The 20,937-nt window shown below is 28.0% G+C and overlaps 1 protein-coding gene across 8 annotated transcripts in view; it reads right to left on the bottom strand.

Annotated features, from left to right (window-relative positions):
* Positions 1-20,937, bottom strand: part of LOC121115955 (uncharacterized) — a 285,728-nt gene that overhangs the window by 74,596 nt on the left and 190,195 nt on the right. For all 8 annotated transcript variants that reach the window (XM_071887922.1, XM_071887923.1, XM_071887921.1 and 5 more), the window contains one exon: positions 8,720-8,851. In XM_071887922.1, coding sequence (XP_071744023.1) covers positions 8,720-8,765 — 46 coding nt within the window. In that variant the 5' untranslated portion in view covers positions 8,766-8,851. The remainder of the gene's footprint in view (positions 1-8,719; positions 8,852-20,937) is intronic.

The following is a 20,937-nucleotide window of genomic DNA, read 5'->3' as shown; positions in this document are numbered from 1 at the left end:
TTTGGATTAGCGTTGGACTTACAGTATAAGAACTTTTTCCTACATCTCGAATTGAATCCCAATTTTTAATTTTATACAGAGTGGGAACCTAAAACTTGCTATAGGACTTAATTTTCACTCTTACTTTTAATTATGAGGTTTCATTGGGCAACCACATGACAGCTGAAACAAAAATAAACACGTAAAAATGTCGGAGCAAATACAAAAAATTAACGCGTGTGCGATCTCCTCTACCTCGGTGTAAGTTCCAAAAAGGCTATAGATCAGCTGGTCTCTCCTTTTGGACTATATACAACATCAAAAAGTCAATTATAGCCTCATACCGCCAGGATGAGCAAAAACTTTTGCATCCAAAATATTTCATGACTTCTGGCCTGCCTCCATGTAGCCCTCCTCCAGTTCTGAGCTCAATCCCCTGGACCCTATAGGCTTAGAGGTTAGGAAACATATTTTAGGTACCTCTTGCCTAAATTTTGATACGTTCCGAGCAGGCATCATAACAGAATGGTATGCCATGGAAACAATCTTCATAATCAAACGCTGCCAATCTCTGCTCTGGCTCTTATTACTTGAAAGGAGGACATATTGAACAAAAAGTATGTCTAAATGTACTATATTAAAATATTTCATCTTGATTATGAGTTGTCTTTTCTAGATTTCATGAAAGTTACGTTTTACTTAGTTACAACAAGGTTTTGGGTTCTTACTCTGTAATGATTGTGGATTGCTAGTAAGTTTCCTAACATTAGTCACTCTAAAAAAAATCTAAAACACAAAGTTTTATGAGGCCCTGATGTTAGAAACATTTACAAGATGTTTTGAATGATTGTCAACTTATTTATTTATGAACAAGCTATCATTTAGTTTTTTATAATTGCTTTCTAATTCCATTTAAACTCCTTGTTTTAAATTCTCCAAAACCCCCATTGTTTAAATTTTAAAGAGCAAGTTTTGAATACGTTTTGTATAAAGAGTATATGTGACTTCAAAACTACTTACGATTGTGTCACGTAAATATAGCTACGTTTATGGAAGGGATGTGTTTAAAGAAAAAACGATGCTTACTGATTATAAAACTAAAAACGGTTGATGCGTGTGTTTTTTGTTTCTTTTTTGTTCATCATTTAGGAAGTAGTGGGTGTTTTAACATTTCCCTCTAAAAGAAGAATTCTCACTAATCTTTAGTGGAAATTTATTTAGAAAATACAAAATAAAATCTATATACTTATATAAAACTAAATTATAGTTATAATATTTTCTCTGCACTAATGCTATTTGAAATGTAGAAAGTTCTTCTCTTTGAAGCAGAAATTCATTTCATTTCTCAAATATCATTTAATAAGCAGCTGATCAGGGCTGTGGAGTTGCTACTAAAAATGTCCTACTTCGACTCCGATTACAACATACAATTTTATAATACTATAATTTATAGCCTAATAGTACTATGGAGTCATTTGAGTGTGAAGAATATAAATATAGATTTAATTCATAGCTATTAGTTATATGTAGTAAATAAATGTGCTAGGTATTTAGAAAATATTCGGAATTTAAGATATTTAACATGATGAACGTCAAATAAAATAGATCAAAACCTTATATCTATTGCTGATACATTCCTAAGTTTCTTAATATAATTTATGAACTCGGAACCAAGGGGAAAAAATCCAAACAGCTTATCACTGCCACATTACACGGATAAAATTGTCTATTCAAGATATTAAGTAAGAGACTTGCATGGCTAGTAGGTAAGCCCTGCGCAAACATACTAATTTAGACGGTAGATATGTTCTGAATGGTGCTAGTATTTATTGTAAAGCACGAATAAAATACGTTAGAAATTTTGTGGTATTAAACATTAATTTATTCAAATTATTTTCAATTTTCATAAAGTAATTGTCTTAAATAAGTATAATCAGAAAAAAAAATTACGAACACTTAATTTAAGCATTAGATTAGAAATAAGTTTTATTTATATAAATTATAATAATTTTTGGAGCCGGTGTCGGTACAAATTTCCCGACTTTTGACTCCAGCTACACCAAAAAAGGCAAACCTTGCAGCTGATAGTAACATAGGTGTTAATTCAGTGAAACCATAAGTCCAGCCTTCTCCTCGCCCTCTTACCAAAAAACCATCTCATTAATAAATGAAATTTCAGAATTTTTTCTATTTATAAAAACTTTATCGATTATATCAAGATACTATTGAAAATTTATACTTCATTTTTGAACTTATATGATGTTAAAATCATGTGTATAAGTCATGTCATAATTGACACCAACACTTTTGTAAAAAGCTGTTTAACTTCTATTGACTAGACACATTAATATCGTAATTACAATTTACATATTTTTATAAGCAAACTTTATCTAAGTTTTCCTTAACGAGATATGGATTATACTCGTGATTATAGAGTTTGCTTTATTTATATACAGGCATATATATATATATATATATTGCTAAAACTTTTTTTGATTTAATTTAAAGTTAAAGGGAATATTTAATCTTATATATTGTATAAGGTGAAACTGCATTTAAAATTAACGCATTCAATAGCTAGCTCAAACATATACATATATATGTGTGAATATACTTTTCATTGATATTGTATGAATGTCATTAAGGTACATGATAAAACAGGATTTGGAATCGGCTTGTTAAATACAATTGATGCAGATACAATTCGTTAAACATGTAAAAAATAATCAATTTGTGTTTAGGATAATAAGGATCAATAGATAGATTGTACATTTGAAGACCAGTACAAAAATGTTGCCTCACCACAAATGATCTACTAGGCAAGTTGCTCGATAGGAAATTGTCCAACATTTATACCTAATTTAAAAGAGTTTACACAATGTATATGCATAACATACTAGCTTAAAAGTCCCGGGATTAAATTTTTTATTTTTGATTAATCAATATAATCTCTAATTTCAAATCTCAAGAGCAACACAATCATTCCAGAGCCGCTCTAAAACTTTTATAAAGCACTTTATTTTTTGCCTCAAAATAGTCCTCTGTTTCTGCTATAATCTCTTCATTGGCGCAAATTTTTTACTGGCAAGTATTTTATTTTGATCTGCAAACAACTAGCATTCACTGGGAGCCAAATCTGAAGAGTAAGGTGGATACGGAAGCAACTCAAAAGTTTGCCATTTTTTTATTGACCTGTGACACGGTGCGTTGTTCGGGTGAAGAAGCACTATCTTCTTCTTCAAATGGGCCGTTTTTTTATGATATCGTACTTCAAACGCTCTAATAACTCTATACAATAGGTGGGGTAAGGAATTTGGTATTTTTTTAACAAATTAAGTATATCTTGGCCTAATTGGATCATACCATAGCTATGTTTTAAGGTGTAAGTGTATACTACAAACGCTTTTTGACGGTATTGCGCTGGGTCGGTACATTCTTGAATTATAATGTGTATTTCTAAGCTCTACATCATTGGTGTCTTCATGACCACGTTTGCAATCAGCAAATCAACGTTGAATTGTTTTTGTAGTGGAGTGGAGTCCCCATAATACTTTTCAAGCCATTGCTTAGTATAAATATTATTTTTCCTCATAAAGAAGTAGTGTTAAATTAAGGTAAAAAAAAAAAATCGTCCATTGTTTTTGGAAGGAACAAAAGTAGCGTCACATTTAGCACAATAACTCACAAAGTAAGAAAAAATTGTCGTAAAACTGGGACAGCTGTCTTTTGAACATTGGTATAAGTGAAAATGAGGTGAATTGAAAAATAGCACCATCTATTCGTGAATCCCCAAACTTTTCAGCCAATATACATGTAATAAATTAAAAAAAATACAATATTATGATACACAGTCTTAAGAAAACTCATTTCCTCTCTTTTTCTTCGTTTTTCACTTTTCTGTAAATATCTACAAAGGTTCGGCGAAAAAACTTTACACTTCCTTTTACTACATAAATCTAGGTTTTTGTGAATGAGGTCCCATACACACCAGATGCCAAACCATTGGACTCTACTTTTTGGATCTATGTTGAGTCAAAGACCTGCACTGTCCGTCACCCAAATATCAACAACCTCAAGCACACTGTCAACCAGGACTGGGATGATATGTTTGATTACTTCCTCTGCAAATGGTGCGAGGCCTTCCGTGGCCGTCCGGAAGCCATAATTGCTGCTTCGATCACTAAGGTAGCCAAGACATCATATTATTTATTTTTATTTTATTGATATACCCTATCACAACTAGTTGCTGAAATACATCTTGATAAAGTTATAGATTGAAAGTGTAAGGATTTGTTTTGCCGCACTCGGTACTAGTCAAATTATGATTCCTTCTTTTAATTTCCAGATATAACATGATATAAAAACTCATATATATTTTTTCAAAGCTGATCACCTTAAATATAAAAAAAGTATCAACTCAATCATTGAGAGTGTTTAGTTGTACATATATAGTTTGTTTGTGTTAGATCTATAAAAGCTAAATAAATGGATCATTGAATATATTCAATCTAACATAGCGATCCATCAATCCAATGATAAGTTTTTAAGCTTTTTCTCACAGGCAATCTTTAAATGTGTTTGTATTATAAATATTCTTTGTTTGAATAATCTCACATATATTACTACTTCTATAAAAGATATACTTTAGTATTTGACTATATTCCAGCCTGGTCTTGAGGTTTGCAATGCTTGAGTTTTTTTAGTTTATAAATAAGAGTAAAATTTTGTAATAGACGTCAGACAATTATCACAATAGATTAAGGACAAATTTATGTAATAGTTAATTGATCACCCAAAGTATATTTTGAATTTAATAATTTTAGAGCATTACTCACAACAAAAAAATGCTTTCATTATAATTAAGCCTCAAATTATAATCTGTAATTGTTTTTGTTTTTTTTCTTTCAAAATTTCAAGCAGTCATACAGAAATATACATACTTTTAAGTAAAATATGTGATGTTAGTTACAAATGTGAGTAAAAACACCGCTCCACTACAAAAATTTAGCTTTACAGGGGGGTTTATTCGGAAGTTTTCATCATTTCCAGAAAAAAAAAATCATTGGTTTTATTTTTTATATCCAAATTAAAAAACTAATCAAAATTATAATTAGAAATAAAATTACAAATAGAATTAGGGGATTCAACAAAAACTAAATGTTCAAAATATTTTTTTGCACTTCTCTTGCGGTTTCTCTATTATTATTATATAAAAACGAGGTTTTTTGCTCTTTCAAGTCCTTCTTAAAGCATACTATCCGAAAGCTATACCTTGTTAGACTTGTTGGTAGAGCTATTAAAGAAAATGGAGAAATATTTGAAAAATAAAAGGAAAAGTGTGAGGGTTGTATAGTTGTTTTTGTTTAAAATAAAAATTGGCTGACTTACAGACTAATGACGTCATATGTAAACCATCTATTGTTTAATACTTACATTTTTTGTTAATATCTAATTTGTATGTACTTATGGATAATATCCTTTGAGATAAGGAGCTCTACTTTTGGTAAATTACTTAAAATACAATAATGTTTAAAAAAAATGTTAATCTTTAATAATTTAGTCATTTAGTCAATTTGTATGTATTAATACTTAAAAACCATATATTAACTGCAATTTTTTCCAAAAAAGCAAATGTCCTTTTTTATTTTGTTCTCTCCAATCTATGAAAAGAATGTTTTATATATTACAATATCCTCAAAATTACTAAAGGAGACAAGGGCCTGCATAAAACAATTTTTATTTTTGGTTCAATCATCCTGAGAGTATTAGTTACACCAGAATAACCATGGCTACACATATTTCTAGTCTACTAAGAAACCATACTTCCCTATTGTTTTTCAACAAACTGCAATTGAACACCATCCGTCTAATATTGCAAATACCTTTGTAGCCAGGGACGGTTGCAACAATTTAAAAAAGATAAGGTTCAAATTTAAATAAAAATTGACTTTATAATATTTTTTGAAGAATAAGTATCTAGACATTAATGTTACTGAATGACTATTTTTCTCTCTATTTATAATATATATTAAAATGTAATAATATTTCTATTATCAATCTCTCATCAGTATTATAGGTCGTAAAAATTCAGTTCCTTCAAACTGAGCAGGCTGTAAAGTGTTACATAAGAAATCAAAGAAAAATATAGTTGCAACCAATTTATAGTAAGTCAGCATTATAATTTGTCAAATTCCTCCTCATTGAGTGAGTTTTGAATGTTCATAAAACTAGATAAATTGACATCAATATAATCCATTATTCAAATTATATTTAGTACTCCAAAAACAATAAAAATTGACATTATAATTTTTTTAAACAAATAACCTCAACAAAAAGTGCTTTAACCTTTTTTAAAACTGTTTTTATCCAATATAACAAAAAAGTAGAGAAGAAATGGTTTATTTTTTCACAATAATCTGTATTATATTATAAAATTGTAATGCAAATTTAAAGACAGTATTTCTTTATCTTCGAGAAAAGTGACTGCTACAAATGTTCCCGGTCTTTTTATCCTACAATCTTGTATTAGTGCATGGACAACACTTCTTTTTTTTTTTTTTTTTTTTGCATAAAACGTTTTGAGAGTAAAATAAACACGGACCCAAATTCATTAAAGAATATTGTCACTAGGATATTAATTTTTTTGAGATGCATCAAATTATAGTGAAATTACTGCATAATTAGATTATACTACCCCCCTAATTTGCCTAATATGTCGTTAATTTTGATGCATCACAAATGAAGCACATTTTGGTGTTTATAGTACAATGTATATATTCATTATACCACTGCAAGAGATGGTTTTGTTATTTTTGTTTTTAAGCCTATTTGAACAAAATTAAAATATAATGGGAAACAATTATTTTTTTTACTTGACAAATAAAAACATTATCAATGAATCATTATTTAGAAATATATAAACATCGTAAAGAAATTGTTCCTCATTGTAACTCTCAAAGTTTTATTAAGAAGCGAAAGAAAAAGTGGCCGAAATTAATTGGTAGTTAAAATTACGTTATTCTCCCCTAATATTATTTATTGAATAGAGGGAATATGTTCAGTGCCAACAAGATTAAATTCACTTTATACAAATTTATGTCCAGAATACTATTATAAGGAACAATGATAATTGACATCTGACAAATAAATGGGAACTTGTAATGTTTCGAGGATACAATTTAAGTTCTCTCTCTCCCCTTTCATAAACTCTATGACACATTTGTCAGATTCATCTCCGACAAATTTACAGGTTGTAGCAACAAAAACCACAAAATTTTTAATGCTATACATACCGAGTATAATATGGGCTATAAGCTAGCATGTATGCACAGCCTTTTTACACGTATTTATATAGGTCAATATTATTTAGCCATTAATTAACTATTGGCTGAACTATTATTTTATTATATTTGACATTTAATTATTAGCAGAATCCGGATAATGAATAATTATTTTAAAGCACCTTTTTATCTGTAGAGATATATAGAGCTTCAATCATAAATTTGTAGAAATTAATGTAACGCTGTTGATATTATCATTCAAAAGAGATATTGCAGACAAATGTATCTCACTTTTTGAGAAAGTTGGAAACAAAATGATGGAGATTGCAACTTTTATCCGTCCCGGCCATGACACTTTGGTCATTGCCAACCAATTTAACTCGTTTGCCAGGCCCTGGAAGATGGTTCCGGTCTCAAGGATCCTCAAAGTGGTAGGCTAGTCAAGCTAAGCTGTCAGATACTCTTTTTTAAGACAATATCTATATTTGGAAAAAATAAATCTCTAGACCGATCTACCTTGTCAAAGATGGTCAAGACTACTGGAGAGAAGTCAAACATATTTGAGAGGATACCATTTTTAACACATACCATTAAAAATTTCTTATGGAGCATAGCAGGACTCTTCCCAAATTTTGGCCACCCCAAAGCCCAGACCTCAACCACCTAGACCACAGCATCTGGTAGCAAGTGGAGATTAAAGCCTGCTGATTCCAGCACAAGTAAATTACTGACTTCAAATCCTCCATGAATATGCAGTGAAAGAAAATGAGGGTCACCTATATCTCGCATATTTGCAAAGACAAATGGTCCTGTTGGGAGGCTGTAGTTGGCACCAATAGGGGATAAGATCACAAATAATCTTGCTGAATATATATATATTAATTAAATCTTCTTTTTTATGTTTGTCCGAGTTCACTAGACTTCATTCAGACTAAAATGAATGAAGAACTTGGTGCGTCTAATAAATAGGCTTGTGACTATTTATGTATATTATCTCATATATGAACAAGATTCCTTTATATCCCCTTAAATGATAGTACTACTTTCCCCTTTTTTTCATTTCTGTAGAAACTTCTTGTACATTCTCACTCCCCCTGCCTTGGAAGGAACTATGTACATCAATATAAAAAGTTTTGAAATATTGGAATGAACAAAAGTTTTGTTATGAATTAAATTTTTATACAAGTTGTTTAATTTCTTCCAAGACATTAATTATTTTTGTGAATGAATATATGTACATGAGAGATTAAATGAACATAATTATTTTTTGAATTCTAAATAAATTAAAGTTTTGACAACAAAATATAATTTATAAAAAAAAATCATAATATGCTTCGAAAAAATGCAGTAGAAGTTATATTACTACATTTTAATTCAGTGGTTCTTCTTAAAAAAAAAATTTTTTTTCTTTATGAAACCCTTACATTTTAATGTATGTTCATATAAGTAAATAATCTTACCTATACTGATGTAATTGAAGATAATTAATAGTAATATTTTCTTCATGATATCCAATATTTTTTCATTTTTTATTTAAAAATTTATTTCTTTACGAACTATTCTGAAGTGGGAATTGTTGATGGGTCCTTTACCTAAAAAATAAATAGATAAATTATTATGGATTTATACAAAAGGTTTAGGAAAGTATAATGCTCAATATTATTATTAATTGTAATTTATTGTTTGTAATAATTCCTTAAAAAAGTGTACACATGTAGATTTTTGGCACAGTAATGCCCTCACATATGTAAGTATGTTTCTAAAGTCTCACCTTCATTAGAGTAGTGCATTTTTTAAATTCTTGATCAAGTACTTCCTCATGAATTTTATATATATTTTTTAAGTTCCAAATTTCAAGAATTATATTTTTTTGGATCCAAAAATATACGAGAAACACCAGCGGCCGTATGAGTATATCTCATGACCGACTAAAAAAATTATGTCATTAAATTTGGCACACTTTATTTACTCATGAATTTGAGCTTGTAAGCCCAAAATTATTAAGTCTGACAGGGTTTTTTTGTAAAAAATTTCGAAATTAATGTTTTCCAAAAGTTAATTTGTAAAATTAAATGTTGGGAAAAAATTTCAATAAATTTACTTCAAATATTATTATATTTCAAAATATGAAAAATAAATTTTTTGGGAAAAAATTTCAAAAAAAAATTTCAAAAAACTTCCGAAATACTCTTAAAAAAATTTTAAATTTATATATCAAATATTAAATTGTTTGGAAAAAAATAGATTAAAAAAATCAGGAAATAAATCTCAAACATGAAATTTAAAAATAATTTTTTTCTATTATGATGTTACACATGTTAACAACTTTTACATCCTAGTTTGTTTTTCTCCACATATAAAAAAAATTGAAATTTTTTAGTGTGTTCAGTGATAAAAAAAGCTTAAAGGAAGAATAAATTTAGTAGTAAATTATTTAGTTTTCAAAATTTAGCATTTTATAATAAATTGTAAACTTGAAAATTTTATATTAGAGTAGTATTTAATATTTTTCCAATAAAATTTTCAGAAATATTCATAAATCTAAAATAGCTGTGTTCAACATTAAGTCCAATATTCATATTTTTTCAGTCATTGAAATACCAACAATTCGAAATTATATAATTCTGACAGTTAGGTTCTATATTGTAATATTTGACATAATATAACTACATTTTGCGAAATCCGTGTTCTCAAAGTAAGTTTCAAAGTCCATATACAAATCGTTTAAGGTTCCACAATTTTGTTTTCTGAACGTTAAAGGTAATGCTTGAAAAGTCATTAGAAAATATTTTGATAAAAAAGTTTATGAAAATGTATTCAAGAATTATAAGCTTAGTTTAAAGTAGGTCTTGCTGTTAATTCTGCACAAACAATGAGGCTCCAATTTTCTTTAAAAAAAAGTAGAAAAAAACACGTTTACATTGAAGCATGTTACATACAAAATGGTAAAAGCTTAACAGTTTTAAATATGCTATTATTGGCTAATTAGTAATAACAGATGTGTAAAAATGTAAATAAAAAATTCTCTTGAGTTCAATTAATATATATAATTCAACTTATATACTCATAAACAAACTATAATTACGTGGAAATAAATATTTTATAAAATAATCTTGTTTTATTTGATAATCTGAACAAAAAAAAAATTTAAATGTACTTTCAATCAAATCTAACAAAAAAATTATTTTAGGATTTTCAGCACCCCAGCACAATAGTCTTATCTTGATCTTCGAAAAGATATTTTTTCTTAAATAAATATTCAAGATTCATATACAGTTTAAGTAATTATAAAATGTTCTTTCAGTTTCTATTACCGGGCTAGTATGAACATTAGGGTGATGTGCCTTGACTGGTTTACGATCGATGGGGGTTTAAAAGGCTTAGGAACTTACTGGAATTTATTTTTATGATATGATAATAAATATAGAGAAGTTAGTTTCTATTGAAGATTTTTTAAACGTTTCCATGTTTATGGTGGAGTAAGGTAAATCCAGACAACTGCATATTTATTAATAAAAAGTAAATAGACGTTTAAAATTTTATTTAAAAGTTCAAATAATAAGAAAAAAAATATGCATTTAATGTCTCCGCCACCTTCACTAATTTTTCACTCGGCACAAGGCCTAAAGGATTTGCAGGCCTTGACCAAGTCTGCAGCAGATTTTGTCCCAGTACTTGATGATGGAGGCCTTCAGTGAGTTGATGCTATTGTGTGAAATAACTCTCTAACTGCCCCTAAAAGGAGTAATGCATTGAATTCATGTTTAGAGAGTTAGAGGGCCAGGTTTTGCGCTTAAAATGGCACATTCTCTTCTTTCAACAAGTTTTGGGTCTTGAGGGCAAAAAAGTTTGCAAAAGTTTTGGGGGCCAAATATTGTTGAAATAGGAGCTCGACAGAATGGCCTCAGATTTCATCCAAGGTATCAGTAGGTTAGACAGGAGATCAAAGTAACTATCGGCACCCACTTTCTCTTTTTTGGCTCAAAGAAGATGGGAGGGATTAAACCGCTATTGCTTCAATGACCACACAGGTCATAATGCTGGCTTAAAACTTTATTTTAAAGAAATAGGAATATTAATTCTCTTTGTGGCCAACCATCTGTCGTTCTCGTTGTTGTGGTTTCTGTTGACAGTCCATTGTTTCTCATCATAATAAATGATGATTCTGTTACTATAGAACTCTAAATTTTTTAGCAATTTTCTTACCTGAGAAACCCGGGTGGCCTACATTTTGTTTGTAAGCATATGTCTTTTGTAGAGGGGTATGACTTCATCCACAGGTCAGTGTTTATGACGCTGGAGACTGTTGCACGGTTTACTTGGCACTTTTTGGCATGAACGTTAATCGGAGTCCCAGGAGACGCCATCACGGATTGTTTCAGGCCTACGATGAATCTGTCTGTGCGTTTTTTATCCCTCAGAGACTAGTTGGCTTTTCTTTTATATGCCCTCTCCTCCTTCCACCAATTTTAGACGTCGTATACTCAGTTTTTTGAATACCCGAGCATATTCTTAAGGTATACTAGACTTTGTACTGCTCCAGCCGATTCGATGTTCTTCTGGGTTACCTCCATCATAAATACTTGTATTGAATCAAAAGTTGCGAAACTTACATAAAGTTTAAACTATCACTTTAAAATTGAAATATCAGATTGAAATGCTTTCCTTAATGTTCCGGATGTAGTTAAAGATTTACCTGAACTACCCTATATTAATAAGTGAAATGCAGCTAGCCATATATGATGCCCGTTCCAATAGATGCAAGATCTTTTGTAGTATCAATGGAGTCGTGGAAAGAGCAATTTATCTCTTTTATGAGGTAAATCCTAGGTATGTTGAGGTTACAAATTTTGTTGTTGTTAGCAACTTAAAAATATATTTTGTCCCATGAAACTGTTGTCATTATTATTTCATTCTTGAGGAGAGAACATTTAAATGTTGAGTAATTACATATGAATGTGCTCATGAAAAACATAAAGGAAAAAAGACGATTTCTGGGGGAATTATCTTCTATATCAATTAAGCAAAGATTTTTAAAATCGTTTCTTTTGATGAAAAATATTATTTGATTTGGCAGAACTATATTAATGAAAAGCTCCATGTGCTTTAAAAATAGGATAGTTTTATTGATTCTAACTTTGATGACTTATTTGGACTAGTTATTTAATTATTATAATTAATTATACAAATTTGACAGCATTTTATTGAACTAATTTTGTTAATTTAACCCTTTATAACTGTACGTGACTAATTCGTGATACTATAAAAATACATATATAAAGAAGTAGAGATTAGAAACAGAACGTGGCAGGTAAAATGAGGTTTTGTTTACGTTTTAAGTTAGTTATGCATCAGAAAAGCGCACCACTTTTCAGTCAAAACAAAAACTTTGTTAATGCATTACAGTTCTCCTTCACATTCGTTTAATTTTACTGGATAGACAAATTTCTGGGTACGCTAAGTAATAGTAAACAATCATCTACGTTTAGGAAAGTATCCATTTATGTCACTAAAACGGAGTATTAGTTGAGATTAAGACAAATACAACAGTTTTTATTGGTGGGACTTTTTTAGTCACATCTGCGGTACCAACTGACAATTTTGCTTTTATAAAGTCGAAAGAAGGAAAAAGAAAAGCAATTAGGACCTATGCACACACCAATAATTAATTTTCAAGAATTAAAAAAAAATATTTTCATATGAAATTGAATTCAGGGCATAATGAGTTTAAACTAAAAAGCTGTCATGTGTCTTTTATGAATTATACTGAAACCAAATAAAGTTTTTTTTTTTTAAATAAAACTGAAATTTTAAAGCCAAAAAGATAACCTCTAAATATGGATAAAGATGATTAAAGTTTCGTCAATCACATTTTTTTAATCAAAAGTAACACATTTTAACCTTCATATCTTTAATTTTTCATAAAACTAAAATAAAAAATAATTTACACAGTAATGAATTCCATGTTTTCAATGGAATTGAATTTATATTCATGTGTCCGTATATAGATATTATTTAAGATAGAGTCTTTAACTTTAATTTTTATATCGAAAAAAGTACATTTTTTTAAACATATGAAAATTTCCAAATTTTTAAATAAATTTTAAATTTATTAAAATTTCTGCAGTCATTACCTCCCTCCCTTCTGCATGTTCTGTTTAATTTTTTTTCAGTTTGCTCCTAACTCTAGAATGTCCATAATTTTGTCATAAGCTAAATGGAAGAGATTTTACTTTTAAGTTTTAACGTGTTATTTATTTATGACACTTGGTACTTTTATATTTCTAACTATAGATCTCCTGAACTGATGTCTATGGCTAAGTGGATGGGACAATATTATAAGACTTATTATTTTATATAATATAGTATCAAATCTTATACCTCCACGAGTTCTCTCACATTCGTTCGGTCATTCTGTATGCTTTTTTGGTACTTTTTTTTTATTTTAACATTTTTGTCATTTGAATTCTACTACAAGGTTGGTCTAGACCAAATTTTTACCAAACTAGTCAAAATTACAACGGTATCGTACCGGTCTAAGATTTCCATATCGAAACCCAATACTATAATTTATGTTGAAAGTGGAAACAAAAAAATAAGTGAACAAAAAATTAGTTTTCCAAATACCCAAAGAATGTAATGATTGGGGGGGGTAATATAAAATCAACTTTTCTTGATCTATGATGGTAAATAAATGTATACTATACTTAGTCAATATTGATTTTATTAAAAGTTATTTACTCTAAAGTTATTTACTCTTCTCTTATTACACTCTCATAGTAACAATGTTTTTTATGACCCATAAAAGGTTCTATCAAAGAATTTATGTACCTTTAGCCATACAAATATTTGTAATTGTGTATGCATTAATATATACAACTACAAGTTATTACACTTATCTCAATCCTTTTCTTTTACAGATGGAATTTAACCTCTTTGATAAAGATTTGTTTATGTATTGACACAATAACGACAGTGGTGTATTGCTTCCAACTTTGCAGACTGCAGGGTTCAATAATGACAGTAACTATTTGCTTACAAAATTAATTTTAAATTGAATGTTGTGCTAAAGGAACACTCCAAAGTTTTTTAACAAATAGACTTATATATATACTCAAACAACGTACAGTGGTTTAGCACTTCACACACCAGTCTTCCAGAATCAAAAATGATCCCAGCAAAGTTTCAAAACTATGCTAGTCAACAAAATAATTATGTTTCAGTATTTAATTTGTTTCTAAACATCAATAGAATTAATTCCTTTTGAAAAAGTAAAAATTGATAGTAGAAAAATGATTCACCGTCCGTTTTTGGGTGGCATAAATGTATTTGGGATAAATTTAGAAAGTTTATAGATCCAAAATTTTGTCTAAATGTATTGATTAAAAAAAAATATAATTTTTTTTGATATTCTGGGGGTTGAACATTTAATGCTAGGTCAAAATTGTATCAAAATGACCTCACCGTCGTTTTATTGTAAAATCGAACTATATTTGTTCAAAAAAATGTTGAAGAAAAAATTATACAAGTTTGGATATTTAATCCTTTTGATTTTTTAATAATTTGGATATAGGTATATAGCAATTAAAATCATGTGTATATTGGGCATGTTAAAAAAAAACCAGAAATCAACCTGGTAATCCTGACAATTTGAAGAATATTTTGGAGGAGAGTTGCTTAGTTGACATGAAGCTTTATTTGATCAACTAAAATTAAGGAAGGGAGAAGAAGGAAATAAACAAGAATATTGGCAAAAACCACTGTGATGTCAATCCTTTAATTCTACTCTGATTCCATCAAGGACTTACAATTATAACTCCTCAATGAATCCTCAAGATTAATCTTCATCTGTTATTAGAACAGACGAACGTTGAATCAGGTTTGAATATAGTAGGAATGGAATTTCACTAATCAAAAGCGAAATAATAATAACAACTAAAGAAAATAACATTCATTCTTCAGATTACCAATTCTAAAAAACTGACCTGCTAAAAAATTTACACGATTTACATCACTACATATATTTACTACATTTTCTAAAAAAAAAAGAGAAGCTCGTTCATAGGGTGTTGGAGTATATAATATGCTAAACGACTAATGAATATTCAAATCCTGGCTTTTTATATTCATATAATCAATTCGATCTATGAATATGGAATTTAATTTTTAGAATAAAAGTTTGCGTGAAATGGAAAAAATATATACCAATCGTAATTACGTCATTTGTGCGTTGGCAGCCCATCACTACGATATTTTTATGGTATCTTCTAAACATAGCTTAATCTTTTATATATGCAATGTATTCGTAAAAAATAGTATTAGATATATATTAGAAAGATATAGAGAGATAGGAGGAATTACAAGGAGGCATGGTGTCATATACTTAGCAATATTTTCTTTGGCACAAAGATGACATAAGATAAAGTCATTAATTTTATCAGATTTGGTTGAATTTAGGGCAAACTTTGCTTGTTTTGTATAATTATTTGATGTAAATCGATTATTCAATTATTATTCGACAAAACTAAAAAGTTACGATATTCAATTTTTTCGGATATGTTGTCAATTATTTTTTTTTTAATCCCAAATTTCTAGAAAAAGTGAAATAAATTAAATAGTTTACCAAAAAATGTTTCATTACGCTATTATTTTTCAATATATGAGTTTTTAAGAAGTAGAAATAGTTACACACATCTACCATAACAGAATCATGCAGTATTTTAAATATGAAGCAGAACAAAGTAGAAAAAAAATAACAGACTTTTATGTGACAATAAAAAATGACATAAATAAGATTAGAAATGGTAAAATGAAATAATTTGGGTAAGCTGCTGTTCTATTTATCAAACATAATATGTGCATTAAACATGGTTTATGTATGTTGATATTTTTTAAGATGTAAATGCCATTTTTTTGCAGTTTTTAATTTTATTAATAATGTATCAATGATATTCTAATTTTGATGAAATTTACAAAACGTTTTAAAAGAATTGAAATAACTTATTAGCTTATAAATTAAATCAGGACAATGAAGAACGTCATGGCTTAATTATTAATCATTGCTTAATCTAATAAGATATTGAATCTTTTTACCGTATGTTTTCCCCATTTCCAACAATAAGTAGTCATGTTACTTACATAGAAGGCACTTTAAAAGTTGTTCTCTTCAAGTGTCATAATTTTTACTAAACTTTAAATGGATATTGTGGGTATTAGATTTTTTTAATTATAAAATTAAGAATATTTTTATAATTTTTATATTGTAAAGAATTTTTGAAAATTATCGTGGTTTGTTTATCTCTCACTACTGCTGATTTAAATCAAAACAATACAATTACAATTTTTCATTTTTTTTCTACTAAGTTTTATAATTTTAAATAATTTCTCTTAAATATTTAAAAAGTTATATTATTCTAAAAAAATATATTAAAACCATCATAGATGAGGGAAGCATTATTTATTCAGACTAAGGTAATATTTAGTTTATAAAATTATTTTTCCGGTAAATGTTGTCAAAATGAATAATATATGACTAGAATGGCGTGATCTAATCAAACATTAACAGAAAGGCGAATAAAGTAAATGATTACTCCTCAAAAAGTGACAATTTATCCGTTTGTACCTCATTGATTTGTTTTGAGTGAGATTATTCGAAAAACGTAAAGAAAATACATATTATGACTATGATTATAGACCTGTAATGGAATATTTTTGACTCCGTGTAACATATCTACAATTTTCATTCAAACAATATATATATTTAATAGGTTATTTGGTAAATTTAATTACAACAGTATTCTTACTCTTGACCCTTATGGTACCTCAGATCTCACTAATAATTAAATATTAAAGCATTTTTAATGAAAATGAGAGAAATATACCTTTTTTACTACGTATGGTCAAATAAATAGCTCGAAGGTAATGTAATCTTTTAAGATGTAACTTTAAGTTTTATAAAAGTAATGTGATAATTATATTGAATATTTAATTATGAAAACTAGTATTATCATAATCAAAGATACCAAAAATATTCATTTTTTATTTTACTTTTATTCTAAGTAAATTTAATAATACATTTTTTTTAATTGTAAGAAGTAATGAATATTTTAAATGTAAATCAATAAATACTAATCAAATACAATGGATATGAAAATATTTAAATTTTAAATCTTCTTGTTTCTAAAATACTAAAAAAATCAGTCAAATAATTGAGTTAAATCAGGTTAATTAGAAAATATTCTTACGCAACCTCATATTGCTCATTTTTAAAATATTTGATAAGAAAATTAAAAGTTCAACTGAAAAAATTAATTAAAATCGAACTATTTTTAACAGGAAATATTTTTAAGTTGAAATATAAAGTTTATTCTCTAGTTGTAGCTATAATATAAAGCAATGGAAAAAAATGTTAGCTTCTATATATGCTCAAATCCATTTTTACTGGATTTTGTGTGATTAATCACATTGTTGTAAGAACATGGTTTAAGATACTTTAAAAAATAATTTATCTTTTAACTGTTAAAATGTTTTTTTTATCAATTTTTATAACTATAAGTTTTCATCTATATACCTATTTCATTTCGAAATATGTCTCTCAATCGAAATTATATTTTAAAAAAACCGTAAGATTTAAAATAGGCTTGTAAGGCCAAACCTACTGGAATAAAAAAATTAATTCCTTGAATAATGTGGGATGTACCCGGAGTGTAAAACAACAACAAAATCAAAACACAATTGAGTTAATACGACGTAGTCATGACCTTGATGACTATCCTAAGTTGTCTTTTATTTCCTCATATTAAGTTTTAACACCTACTTACATCCATATTTTTCATTCATCATTGCAAATTTTAAATAATTACTTTTTAATAGAAAGATTACTGCTCTAGATCTGTACTCTAGATATTCAGATCCAGCAGTTATATAGTTATTAGATTAAATCTGGATATTGGTACTCAAATCTTTTTATTTGTGAGATATGCTGAAGCTGAAATGATTTTTTTGTTTGGATCGGAGTCCTTCTGTATGTAGTCTTCCTTTTCATCTAATTAAATGTAATCCTGACGGATGGCTTAGTTCACATGAAGTAATGCACCGATATCTTCAGATAAAAAAAAACCTAAAGTTGGATATATTCTCCATCTTGTTTCTCATTGAAAAGGCAATACTTAGTTTGCATATATATATATATTAATAGCTGACAAAATTTATGATAAGATTGTAATGCATGTTAAATTTCAAATTAATACTCTAATTCAACTTTTCAATAATTTTTAGAAGGACAAAAGTTAATGATATTTAAATAAAGATATTTTAAAAAATGGATATTTTAGTCATTAATTTTTTTATTAGATTCGTTTTGAAAGAACTATTGAAGTTTCAGCATTTAACTTTAAAATACTATTCTTCAATATTTTTAAGAATATAATATACCTAAATACATATATATATATACTTCTTTTAAGTTTAATATTTGATTATTGCATGTACAAAAATATTAGCAAATAAAAGTAAGTAAAATATAGCAAAAAAATATTTGCAAATAAAGAGTAAATCTAAATTTCCTCTTCTATGATACTTTCTTTCTTTTAAGATTGGATTTAAGAAAAAATAATTGTTAACTTCTTTGAAGCTAAGCCAAGCGAAATTAGCTATTGATTATTATAGAATGTTCAATAATTAATAGCTTATAAAATTTGCAAGTATTTTCGAGTAAATGGATGGAGTATCATAACTATTGATAAACTCATTTCAAAAACATGTATTTTTGTGTATAAATTATACGAGTATCGCTCTAAGCAATACTTACCTATGTGTTTATTGGTTAACCTCATCTACTTTTGTATAAAAGAAAGCATATAGTGCTAATATTATTCCGGTATAACAATATTGCTAACTACAGGCATGCATAACTGCATCTGTTTTAAAGTTATATACTTGTTTATTGCAATACCTATTAGAGTAAAGTATATAATTTGTTTAAATGTTGTTAGTGTACACAGAATCTGGTAATGATTTTGTTGAAAGTATCTTCATTAATAACTTTATTTCAATGCAACATTTGTGCCTTGTTTAATCTCGGTAAAAATTGATAAATTAGAAAAGGAAAAGTAATTAAGTATTCAGGAATGCTCACTGTCAATTTATTAATTTGTATTAATTGAAATACAACTTAGTTTTAAGCTTAGCCACTTTTCAAATAATATTACTATGTTTTAGTAACAAGGGGATCATGCAATTCTGTTACAAAACTGTAGTATATGTTTAGTCTGTCTCTTTAAAGATTAGAATAATCTCATTAGAAAATATAATTGCTTAGAAAATCCATTGGGCAGAGCCTCAAAAAATTTAACAAAATTTGAACATTAATAGGGTTTTTTTGAAATTTGAAAATAGACTCACACTATGAATCTCATATAAAATCATCAAATTATTTCAAATGGATCATTGTTTTAGTCAACATAGTAATATTAGTGACTGAGTATTAATCTACAATGATAGTCAATGCTTTCTTGTAACTATTGTATGTGAAGGCGGTGAGGTTGCAGAAAAATAGATTTCAATTGCATGTTTTTCTGAGTAAATCAAAACTGAAGAAGTAAATATGATGGTGTTGAGGATTGCGTTATAAATTGGAATGAGAAGAAAAAACATGTACACTCCTGTTAAGGCCACCCGAGATGGGCCTAAAGTGACGATTGGAAGGAAGCTCCTCTACATTTAAAAAACGCTGATACTCGTAAGTGAGAAGAATGAGTAAATGAAAGATATAGAGATGTTGATATACAATTTAACGCCATACCTTATGGGAAATAATATGAAGAATATAAAGTTATAGAGTTTCCAGAGAAGACTCAATATCTTCCCTTTTATGTAGAAATTGAAACGACTCTAATATTTCAAGTTCATTTGTTTTCTTTTAATTCTGTATTGTTTATTGTATTCTTTTTAAATAACATTAATTATTAAATGTATGTTTGGAATAAATTGATAAGTATAATTATAGGAAAATGAGCTTAGGTGTCGTTGGATGGCAATTATTAACGTGGTAAGTCATTGAAGATGATAATTAAAACAAAAAATAAACATTAATAGCTCTAAGTTGTAGCTAACATATTTGATCATCATTCAAAAGTTAAAACATTGAGGGTATTAAATGCTTTTATTTTTCTCCACATACATATATACCTGATTAGTGGGTTCTATCCTTTATAAATACAATAATCCCTCAAATTTACAGAATAATGACTATACAATGATACTTCTGATCAAACATTAAGTATAATAAGTCTTTTACTTCTAGATATTAAGGAACCTTTACAAAAATCTACGTTTAATTAGGAGAAGGGATATCTTAATTGATAGATAGAGTTGCAAAGACCCGGCCTTAGATTCTGAAATGATATAAAATCTTGATGAGGTGGTATTGAAAGAAATTTATTTTCACCGGAAAATGTTTACAGATATTCCAGCTGAACATTTAGATTTGAAGGTAGACAAGAATTTACAGTTTAGTTGTGTAAGGTTATCACGTTATTAGCATTATTGAACCTGCCAAGCTTTTTTTTAAATATAAAAATTAAAAAATATTGTTAAGTACTCTAATTTTTCAACTGTTCACAAATTGTTCACAGCTGACCAGGAACCAACTTGAGCTCCACTAATTAACTCTACGAAC

This window comes from Lepeophtheirus salmonis, chromosome 4 (genome assembly GCF_016086655.4).
Source record: "Lepeophtheirus salmonis chromosome 4, UVic_Lsal_1.4, whole genome shotgun sequence".
Lineage (NCBI taxonomy): Eukaryota > Metazoa > Arthropoda > Copepoda > Siphonostomatoida > Caligidae > Lepeophtheirus > Lepeophtheirus salmonis.
Note: the sequence above shows the minus strand (reverse complement) of the source record. Positions and strands in the feature narration are given on the sequence as shown.